This window comes from Gekko japonicus, unplaced genomic scaffold, assembly GCF_001447785.1.
Source record: "Gekko japonicus isolate JY-2015 unplaced genomic scaffold, Gekko_japonicus_V1.1 scaffold1241, whole genome shotgun sequence".
NCBI lineage: Eukaryota > Metazoa > Chordata > Lepidosauria > Squamata > Gekkonidae > Gekko > Gekko japonicus.
Window position 1 is genome coordinate 522,288 of NW_015170314.1, and position 11,286 is coordinate 533,573.

The 11,286-nt window shown below is 47.3% G+C and overlaps 1 protein-coding gene across 1 annotated transcript in view; it reads right to left on the reverse strand.

Moving 5' to 3' along the window:
* Positions 1 to 6,121: 6,121 nt before the first annotated feature.
* The window catches only part of LOC107116142 (chromosome unknown open reading frame, human C11orf52), a 7,348-nt gene continuing 2,183 nt past the window's right edge, over positions 6,122 to 11,286 (reverse strand). Inside the window, exons 2-3 of the mRNA XM_015418016.1 lie at positions 9,506 to 9,552; positions 6,122 to 7,239 (exon numbers count right to left, since the gene is read on the reverse strand). Of these exons, the coding sequence (XP_015273502.1) occupies positions 6,988 to 7,239; positions 9,506 to 9,552 (299 nt within the window). The 3' untranslated portion in view covers positions 6,122 to 6,987. The remainder of the gene's footprint in view (positions 7,240 to 9,505; positions 9,553 to 11,286) is intronic.

An 11,286-nucleotide genomic window follows, 5' to 3' on the forward strand; every position in this document is an offset into this window, starting at 1 on the left:
GATTCCCCACTCTTCCACTGGCAGCTGCTGGATGACCTTGGGCAAGCCATCGTTCTGTCAGAGGTGTTCTCCCAAGGACAGTTCTCGAAAGAGCTCTCTCAGCCCCACCTGCCTCACAGGGTGTCTGTTGTGGGGAGGGGAAGGGAAAGGAGTTTGTAAACCGCTCTGAGACTCCGAGTGAAGGATGGGGTATAAATCCAATCTCTTCTTCTAATTCTGGGTACAAACTTTCATGTGCATGCATACTTGTTGGTCTTAAAAGTGCCACTGGACTCAAACTTTGTTCTGTCTCTGCACATGTTTCACAACTAAGCTCTTGTAAACAGTTATATTCTGGGATTCAACAAGGGTTGCCAATTCCAACCGGGGAAATTCCTGGAGATTTGGGGATGGTGCCTGTGAATGCGGTAGGGGGAATTTCTCCTAGAATCTGTGGCATACCATACAGTATGCCCTCTAAAACTTCTGTTTCCTCCAGGGGAGCTGAGATCTGTAGTCTGGACACCAGTAGTAAGTTGCCAACCTTAGAATCAACCCTATTTAGGCCAGTCTCAAACTCCAGATGAAAGCAATGGCATTGTGCCCGCTCGTATCAATCATTAATTTGATAACATTTTGCCCCCTCAAAGGTTAATGAAAAACCAGCAAACGGTCACTGTTAACTATAAAAATATTTATTTTCAATAATAAAACGAGCAGCCTCCAAACCCAGGAGCCCTCAGATTAGCTATTTTCAATCAGACACAACATTTAAAAACTGATCAAAAAAGCGGGGGGGGGGGGGGGGACATCCTTTCCAGAAACAGTTTCCATGGAGTTGCTTTCTAGAAATCTTCCATTCAGTAAAATCCTTTGAACTTGATTATACTGTTCGCTATACAACTCATTGTAATTAGAATGATTCGAGAGATATACACATTTATCTGCTTCTCGGCTTGGCAACTGCTGAAAATAAACAAGGACGGCTTTCCTTCATATAATATTTAACAGAGTAACCACTCACTCCTTTTTGCCAGTAGAAGCCAGTCCGTTTTATGACCCCCAAAGCGAAACTTCTATTTGTTATTCAATGCACATGCCCCAGTAAACATGGGCCGGAACAGGGAGATACTGAAAAGATACTCTGGAGTTCCAGAAAAACATTTTAGCAACATACAGTCATCACGGAACTTCGTGCCAGCAAACCATGAAATCCACTTTTGTCAACAGGCAGATGAGTCATTTCAGCAGACCCTGTTTGTCCCTCCAGCGGTTTTATTTGCGAACGCTAAAATTAACCAGTGGAAGGGATTCATGATTCGTTTTGCACAGGGAGGCACTACCGAGATTGCACGAAAGTCACCTTTCCCGAGCTGGGAGCAACAGCCCATCTGCATGCTTGCACTAACAGGTATGCATGCTTGCATGAACATCATTTGCCCATGGGATGATGCTCATCCTTAGGTGAGGAACATGCTGTACCTCCTTTGGGATGCTATCTGGGCAACTTCCAGTGTGGAACAAGAACCAGAATATTTTGAAGATGATCAAAGATTACAATCTAAAATGATGCATCATTGTCAGGAAGAGGAATATTAATTTAAGTGCGCGTGGCACAAAGTTTATCTATTATAATTTGTCCCGAGGGTTCCAGAAACAGGTATTCTCTTTTTAATCTGTAATGACAGTGCCAGTTAGTCAACTCCAGCTGTAAACATGATTCATCTCCAAGAAGAGATGCTACTACTAAAAGGCCTTAAATATCTCCTTGTGTGGAATTGTTTATTTCAAGTTGGGGATACTCCCTTCAAGCTTCAGTTTCTCCATCTCCTATCCTTTAACTTTCACCCATGTGATATTCTCTTGCCAGCTGCCTTTTTCAACCAAAGGAGACTAAAACCCGTTACTACCAATCCAACTATCCAAAATCCTGAGTAAATAATTGTGAAATCAGTTTAGAAATAACAAGAACACAGAATGTGCTTTCTTCTTAGTTTCTGAGTTTGTTTCCAGTGTCACCATAAGGACTAGAAACATACTTCTTCACAAGTGACATTTGTGATTGTTGATATTCTGGCCCACAAGCCGGAAAAAAAGTGCCTTGAGAACCAATGATACACCATGACATGACATCTCTAGTTTCTTCTCTTTCCAGTCAAAAATGCATATAGGACACCAAGAAGGTGTTATGTGTGCATGATCTATAAAACACAGTGCAAATCCCCCCCCCAAAAAAGTTCTTCAGGTATATATAATTTCAAAAGTGATTAAATGTTCACATTGTATCTAGCTAGTTAGCGCCTGTTTAACAGGCAAAATTGCTGTATTATTTCTCTTTCTCTGCAAATCAATGGATTATCTGTTAAATACATTGTACCTCTAAAATCAAGCATGTAATACTACAGCCATCTGCTATTTAAGAATTCCTCCTGGACAGCTGGAGATATAAAATATAAACTCCAGATTCCATCGACTTGTTTTAGAGCAGCTCCTACTGCTATAATTTTATGAGGACCTAACCAGGGCTCTGTTTAATCAGAGACCTTTCTAATCAAACAACGTGGCTGGAAAATAAATTTGATCAAGACCCCTTTCCAGTTTTGCCAGCTGTTTAAAAAAAGAAGAAACCAATTTATTGGCAACAAAATAAAGGGACTTATATAAGGGCAATACAACTTAATGTTTGGTTCCGATTCCTTCATGCTGCTTGCGAGCCTAAATCCCAAAGCATTTCCCCCCCCCATTTTATTCATAATAAACATTAACCATTCTATTACTGAGATGGGTTTAGCTGTCTGGAGCGCTACCCAGAAGTATACCAGCATAAACAAACCATGTCTCAAAGCTGAACCAACACATATATTCAAGCATAAATTTTTATGGATTCAGTCTCACTTATTGCATCTGAAGATGTGGGCGTCTAGTCCACAACAAATTATGTGGGAATAAATTGTGGGTAGTCTGTAAGTGCCCTGTTTATTTTTGCTGTAACAGACTATCAGGGCTACCCCACTGGAATTATCATAGTAAGGCGAAGTTTGTTATACCCAGGACTATTTTTGGGCAGGAACGGAGTTCCGGCTGGCTCCCGAGTTGGCCACGCCCAGCAGAAACTCATTAGCATAATAGGCCGCACCCAACAGCAGAAACTTGTTAGGATTGGCTACGTTAGGGGTGTGTGGCCTAACATGCAAAGACGTTCCTGCTACAAAAAAAAGGTTGGTGTGGCTGGATGACCACATTTCTGGTAACATGGGGGTGCGGCCTAATATGCTAATGAGCGGTGCTGTCAGGGTGTGGCCTAATATGCTAATGAGTTCCTGCTGTTGGGTGTGGGCTGTTATGCTAATGATTTCCTGCTGGGCTTTTTCTACAAAAAATGCCTTATACCTCCTATAATGATCAAATGCTTACTACAAGGCAGGTGGATAAATCACCGTTGCATGAAAAACACGCAGGCAGAGGCAAATAACTGTAAGCAGGGCTCTAGTCGGGGGGGAGCTCTCAGGTACGGAGCTCCGGAAGAGAAACTCTAGGGGGCGGGGCGGTCACGTGGTGAAGCCCCGCCCCCTTCTTTACCCCGCCCTCTGCTTCGATCCTCATTCCGTTTGGGAATGAGGATGAAGCAGGAGGGTAAGTAGCCGGGCCTTCTGACACACTTCCGGTGATGTCAGGGGGTGTGGCCTTCTGTCACTTCCGGTGATGTCAGGGGGCGTGGCATATGCAAATAAGTTATGCTAATGAGTTATGCTAATGAGCTCCGGCAGCTCTTTTTCTACAACAAGACCCCTGACTGTAAGACTACCCAACGGTCAGATCTATGCATCCTGCAGCTCCCACTCCAATCTTTCCCTGAGATTTTCGCCTCCCATTACAAAACTGTGCACAACAGCCAACAACCGGAAGCCCTAGCAAGTCTCACCATGCCATCACGACACTAAAACTGTTTCTGAATATCCTCCTCTCCCTTTCACGGGATACCTCCGCTACGTACAAATGGGGTGGTCTGGAAGGTCAGCCCTATTAAGCTCTATGCACCTCACTTGTGTTTTTTATATCAGAGGAAACCTGACGCCATTTCGTCATAGGTGTAGTGTGGCCAGGCTCTACCTGGCAGCCGGTGTGGGGATCCTGTCAATTCCAAAAGTGCGCGTGGGGCACAATGACATCACCCAGAAGTAGGGTTGCCAAGTGTGAATTCAGCCACAGCGGGGGACTCCCGGCTGGCGGCTGGAGTGTGTGTGCGAGCGCAAAGCGCAAGCGCACCGCATCCACATTGCCCGGAAGTGACGCGGGCACGCTGGGGGCGGGGCCACGACCATCCGAGGGAAAACCATAGTTTTCCCTCAGATGACCGTGGCCCCGCCCCCGGCGTGCCCGCGTCACTTCTGGGCGACGTGCACGTCGGGGTGGAGTTTCCCCCGGGGCCCGATCCGCTGGCGGCAGGGAGCGGGCCTCTGGGGCAGGGGTTTCCCCGCCCCCAGGGGGACTTGGCAAGCCTACCCAGAATGACATCATCATCTTGCGGATGTCAGCGGGGATTAGTTTTGGAGCAAACTCTATGGTCTGTAGCCAATTTTACCACAGAGTTTGCCCAAAAACTTAGCGTCAACTCCGACGCCAGCGACATGATGACATCGCTTCCGAGTGATGTCATCATGTCACCATGCGGGGCAGTTGGGGGCGGGATTTCCCCCTGCCAGTCAGCTGGCCGGCGGCAGGGAAGGGCCCCCCAAAAGCAGGGGTTCTCCTGCCCCCAGCGGGGGTCTGGCAAGCCTACATAGGTGGCAACATTGCCAGCCCCGTTCTCTACCTCACAGGTCCCCAAACTTTTTGAGCCCGTGGGAACCTTTGGAATTCTGACACGGGGTGGTGGGCGCAGCCCAGCTGTAAAATGGCTGCCAGTGCCGCAGGAGGCGGAGCCAGCCACAAAATGGCTGCTGCAGCTTGCCTTCAACCACACAGTGAAGATCCTTGTGCTGTGGTGGCAGCGGCTGCCAAAGCCACATTTAAAAAAATCTGCACAGCCAATCCGATCTCCAGTGGCCAATCAGAAGCCTTGCTGAGGAATCCCCAACCGAGGGTGGAGGGTGGTAAGCAGTGGGGTACCGCAGGGATCAGTACTCCGTCCGATGTTTTTTAATGATTTGGAGTTGGGAGTAAGCAGGAAAGTGGCTAAATTTGCAGATGACATGAAGTTGTTCAGGGTGGTGAGAACCAGGGAGGATTGTGAGGCACTCCAAAGGGATCTGTTGAGGATGGGCGAGTGGGCGTCAATGTGGCAAATGGGGTTCAATGTGGCCAAGTGCAAAGTGATGCACATCGGAGCCAAAAATCCTAACTATAAATACACGTTGATGGGGTCTGAACTGGCAGAGACTGACCAAAAGAGAGATCTTGGAGTCATGGTAGATAACTCAATGAAAATGTCAACTGCAATAAAAAAGGCCAACGCTATGCTGGGGATTATTAGGAAGGGAACTGAAAACAAATCAGCCAGTATCATCATGCCCCTGTATAAATCGATGGTACGTTGTCATTTTCAGTACTGTGTACACTTCTGTTCACCACACCTCAAAAAGCATATTATAGCATTTGAAAAAGTGCATAAAAGGGCAACTAGAATGATAAAAGGGTTGGAACAATTTTCACTATGAAGAAAGGTTAAAGCGCTTGGGGCTCTTTAGCTTGGAGAAACGACGGCTGAGGGGTGACATGATCAAGGTTTATAAGATTATGCGTGGGACAGAGCAGGTAGAGAAAGAAGTCCTTTTCTCCCTTTCTCACAATACAAGAACCCGTGGGCACTCCATGAAATTGCTGAGCAGTCGGGTTAGAACAGATAAAAGGAAGTCCTTCTTCACCCAAAGAGTGATTAGCACATGGAATTCACTGCCACGGGAGGTGGTGGCGGCTACAAGCATGGACAGCTTCAAGGGGGAACTGGATAAACATATGGAGCAGAGGTCCATCAGTGGCTATTAGCCACAAGGTATAGATAGGAACTCATAGGCTGGAGCAGGTGATGCACTGTATTCTTGGGGGGGGGGGAACAGTGGGAGGGCTTATAGTGTCCTGGCCCCACTGCTGGACCTCCTGATGGCCCCTGGTCTTTTTGGCCACTGTGTGACACAGAGTGTTGGACTGGATGGCCCATTGGCCTGATCCAACACTGGCTTCTCTTATGTTCTTATGTTCACTTGGTAGGTACCAAGAAAGGCTTTAGTGGGTACCACACTGAGAACTCCTGCTCCGCCTCTTCCCTGGAACAAAGCTGGTGCAGTTCCACACAGGGGCCTCGCACTGAGTCTCCTACAAGAAAGAGACTGGCAATCCTTTCTCCTGGAGGGGAAAAAATCCTCTCTCTGATGTTCTCTTTTAACATAAATCGGATCTGATGACTGAATCTAGGGCCACTCGAATGGGAGAGGTTTCAGGTCACCATAATTTGCAGTCACAGATTATTCATGTATTTTTTTACTGCTCCTGCTTCAGGCTTCTATCTGAGATTATATCGGTTCCCGTTTACTGCACCTCAAAAATTAAAAGTTTATTTTAAAACCCTCCTGTGCTCTCGCTACCCTGACAGTACTGTCTGACTTCGGTTTTGTAGTGACCATTGTTACTCTGGTAGTGAAATCCAGCAACTGCTGACCGGGAAGAGCCAAAAATCTCATAAATCATCTGTATTCTTCAACCTAAGTTTCCAGGTGCTTCCGCCTCACAACATGATTCTGCCACCACCCCGGTGGCGGGGTGTCCGTCTTGTAAAAAGGCGTCCAGGAGAAACCTCCCCAGCCCTGGGCATCTCATCCCAAAGGGTAATTGTCTTGGCACCCCCCAAGAGAAAAATTCTGCTCCCCCTGCAGCAACGTCCCGAAACAGCATGCAGCCTAAAGGGGAAGGCCTTCCAAGTGTCCGCAGGCTGGATCTCGGGTGTGGAATCCACGGCACCTCCGCCAGGGAAATAATTTCGCTGCCAAAGACCGCCAAGCAGGTTCCCCGCTCTTACACCAGTGTCCCATTCTTGCTGTCGTATTTCGGCCCGGGGCGGGGAAAGTTGAGGGTGGCATACTCCGTGGCATTCTGGGACTGCAGGCTCTTGACCTCTTCCGCTGAGCGCTCCCGGATTTTGCTGAAGACCTGGATGTCTGCGTAATGCACGTTGCCGTCGTCGCGCTTGGCGTACTTGGGCTTGTTCACGGTGGCATAGACGGGGAATTCGGACACGTCGTCGTAAACCGGAGCAGTGTCACATCCCTTCAAAAATAAACAGACGTATTACGGGAGGCGAGTCACCATCAACGAAGGCAAAAGTGTCTCTGCCTTCGGCAGACATTCCAAACAGTGGCTCCCCCCAATAATTAACATGTGCTACAATTCAGTGATAAATCCCCCCTTGAATTACTCTATCTTTTTTTTAAAAAACAATTTTATTTGGATATAACATCAAGTCAGCCAATATAACATTTTAGCATCCTTCTTATATCCTTTTCTCCCCCTATCTCTCCCCTTCCGGCTTCCCGCAGTGCTGCCACCTCCCTTCCAAATCTTCTATTTTCTTCTCTCTTCTCCCCACATCAATAATTAAACCTATAAGGTCACATTTCTTTAAACTATTATTCTTACACATTTGAACTAACTCTAAATATCCTTCCATCTCTAATAGTTATCAAAGCCAAATAGATTATTCTTCACATCCCAATATTTCTCCAGATACTCTTTAAGATCTATCCAGTCTGCAAAAAATTCTTCCGCTTCCTGATTCTTGAGCTTTCTTGTCGTTTTGTCCATTTCAACCATAAAAAGCAACTTTTTTTATCCACTCCCAGATCCCTGGCGTTTTTTCTTGTTTCCAGCATTGAGCATAAGTCATTCTGGCTGTTGTGATCATGTACCACATTAGAGTCCGTTTTGCAATATTTACTTCTTCCATTTTAAGTCCCAAAAGTAAAAATTCCGGCTCCTCCTTAAATTTACATTTCGTAATTTTTTGGAGAAAATTGAATTACTCTATCTTAAGCGGTGGGGAAGAGTGCCGTCAAGTCGCAGCTGACGTTTGGCGATCCCATAAGGCTTTCAAGGCAAGAGACCTTCAGAGATGGTTTGCCATCGCCTGCCTCTGCGTAGCAACCCTGGGATTCCTTAGTGGTCTCCCCTCCAAGTACTAACCAGGGCCGACCCTGCTTAGCTTCTGAGATCCGATAAGATCAGGCTAGCCTGGGCCAGCCAAGTACTCCAGAAGAATCACTAGTGCCATCAATAGTTCTGCACTTACCAGAGGTCATTTCGGGGGGGATCGCAGTTCCCCCGGCCGCCCCACTTCCAGCCCTCATTCAGCCAGGAGGAGGCAGGAGAAGAGGGAGGGTAAGTTGCTTCCTCCCTGCCTCTCCCCACCCCTGCCTGCCTGGGGCCAGGGAGGGCCTTCGCGGGGCTTCCTTGCACTCCCGCCGGCCTTGCAGGTCCACCTCATGGGGCTCGGCAGTGGAGCTGCAAGGCCGGCGGTGGCGGCCGGGACCGTTGGGGGCGGGGTGTGTGGCCTTATGACACACTTCCGGTGATGTCAGGGGGTGTGGCCTTATGACACACTTCCAGTGATGTCAGGGGGTGTGGGATATGCTAATGAGTTATGCTAATGAGTCCCCCCCAGAGTTCATTGGTTGCTGTAGATTTTCCGGGTACTAATGAAGTCAGGATTGCATTTAAAGGTAGGTCAAGACGAAAACACCCAAAAGGGGGTGCCGTGCAATTCTGGCGTTAAAACTGGCCTGAAAATGCTTGTATCAGACAAGCAACTACTAGCTGTATAGAACAGGACAAGCATGGTCCCCTTGTAGTCGCTTGCAAGGATAGATAAAAACCCGGAGGGCTATGGCTCAGTGGAAGAGCCTCTGCCTGGCACTCAGAAGGTCCCAGGTTCAAACCCCGGCGTCTCCGGTTAAGGATCTGGAAGCAGGCGATGAGAAAGACCCTTTTCTGCCTGAGACTGAGATCCTAGAGACACTGACTTTGATAGGCTAATGGTCTGATTCAATATCAGCTTCATGGGTGTTCCTGTGTACTTGGCTAAGGTAAAGGTTCCCTTGCTCGAAAGCCAGTCGAATCCGACTCTAGGGTTGTGGTGCTCATCTCCGTTTCCAAGCCGAAGAGCCAGCGCTGTCCGAAGACGTTTCCGTGGTCATGTGGCCGGCATGACTAAACACCAAGGCGCACGGAACGCTGTTCCCTTCCCACCGAAGCGGTACCTATTTATCTACTTGCAATTTCTTGCTTTCGAACTGCTAGGTTGGCAGGAGCTGGAACTAGAGACGGGAGCTCACTCCGTCATGCGGCACCCGGGTCTTGAACTGCTGAACTACTGACCTTCCACAGCCTGCAGTTCAGCCTCTTAACCACTTGAGCCACCGCAGCTCCTAGGCAGCCCTTAAACATATTGGCATGTTCCCCACCCACACCTTGGTCCCCTTTGGAAGCTGAAAGCAACCCATGGCAATTGGTAGCAAACACTTTAGGGGAGGTAGTTTACCTGCTTGCTCTCTGGGTTCTGTGGGTTTGGCTTACTGGTTCTTGTACCTGTAAAAGAAACAATTAATAAATTTAGGGATGGACCCAGGAAACTAATATCAGCAATCCTAATCTATAATAGGGCCTAAACTGGGATCTTGCAGCTCCTGCAGAATCTTGAGAATGTGAGGTTTCATTATGAATAAATATGTTACGAGACCTCATGGTTTCGGGGATACCTCTGAAAATGTTTGGGAGGACCTTCAATATGCTTAGCTGAAGGAGCTTGTCTTCAATATGTTGTCGAAGGCTTTCATGGCCAGAGTTCATTGGTTGCTGTAGATTTTCCGGGTTGTCTGGCCGTGGTCTTGGCATTGTAGGACCTGACGTTTCACTAGCAGCTGTGATTGGCACCCTCAGAGGTATACCACAAAAAGATGGAATGCTCTGTGTGTGTCAAGGTGAGGTCCCACAATGCCCAGTGTTCCCTCTAAGCTGAGTTAGTGTGAGCTAGCTCACACTAACTCAGCTTAGAGGGAACACTGGGCATTGTGGGACCTCACCTTGACACACACAGAGCATTCCATCTTTTTGTGGTATACCTCTGAGGGTGCCAATCACAGCTGCTAGTGAAACGTCAGGTCCTACAATGCCAAGACCACGGCCAGACAACCCGGAAAATCTACAGCAACCAAAGAGCCTGTCTTCATTTAATTCGTAGACTTTCACTAGGTCCCTTCTCCTTCTACAGACCAACCAAATCCTAATATTTTGTGAAATCCAGATTCTCTGTTCTTTGTCGCAGGGTGCAGGGACAGGGTAGGAAAACAGGAACAAAACATTTCAAATGCCACCTTTGTAAAAATAGAAAAAGCCCAGTGCCATTCTGAAATTGTGCCACTGAAACAAGATGGAAATGAAGAACCTACACGCAGACATTTTTGCATACTTAATTGCTGAGCACAGAATGTGGGCTTTGTTCTTCACATTACATTTAACGTAAATGCCGGCCTTCGGCTGTTACCGGATCCGGTGTCCAGCGTGGGCTCTTCTCATTATAACCTTTGCAGGTTTTTTAACCCTGGGGGAAGGCACACTGTCCACCTGACCCCCATATTCCCTTAGGAAAGCAGAGGTCTTTATACTTCTTTCTGTGTTGTCTTACTTCAAATGAGTTCTTCCTTACTTCCTTCCTTTAGCGTTCTGATGGTATTTTCCCCTGCTTTCAGGGGTGTTCCAGCAACCGCTTTCAGGATTGCATCCCTGACATGCCTCTTCGAGAATCTTACTACAATTTCCCCAGGCAGATTATTTTTCTTTATATATCCTGAGTATGATCTATAGACTACGTCCATATCATTAAGTAACGATTCTGCCTTCATTTCTGTCGCTGGGGCCAGCAGTTCACTCATCACTTCTTTAAGATTCTCCCCTCTGTTCTCACATTGGATATAAATGGCTATTTCCAGAAGGCGTAACTTTCAAGATCAAAGATAAAAAAGAAAAGATTGACTCTGTTCTGAAAGCTCAAGAATTCCTAAGGGTTCAGCTGGGAAGGCCAGAGGACGGGGAAAAAGAAGAGGACATCAAGTCCAGTGGCGAGCTAGACACCGGTTCTTCCGGAGAGGACTCTCTGTCTGAGCAAGGGGAGGCAGCCCCAAAAAGTCCTTACAAGCTGCGGAAGAGAAGGGGAAAGAAGAAGAAGAAGAAGAAGAAGAAGAAGAAGAAGAAGAAGAAGAAGAAGAAGAAGAAGAAGAAGAAGAAGAAGAAGAAGAAGAAGAAGAAGAAGAAGAAGAAGAGATT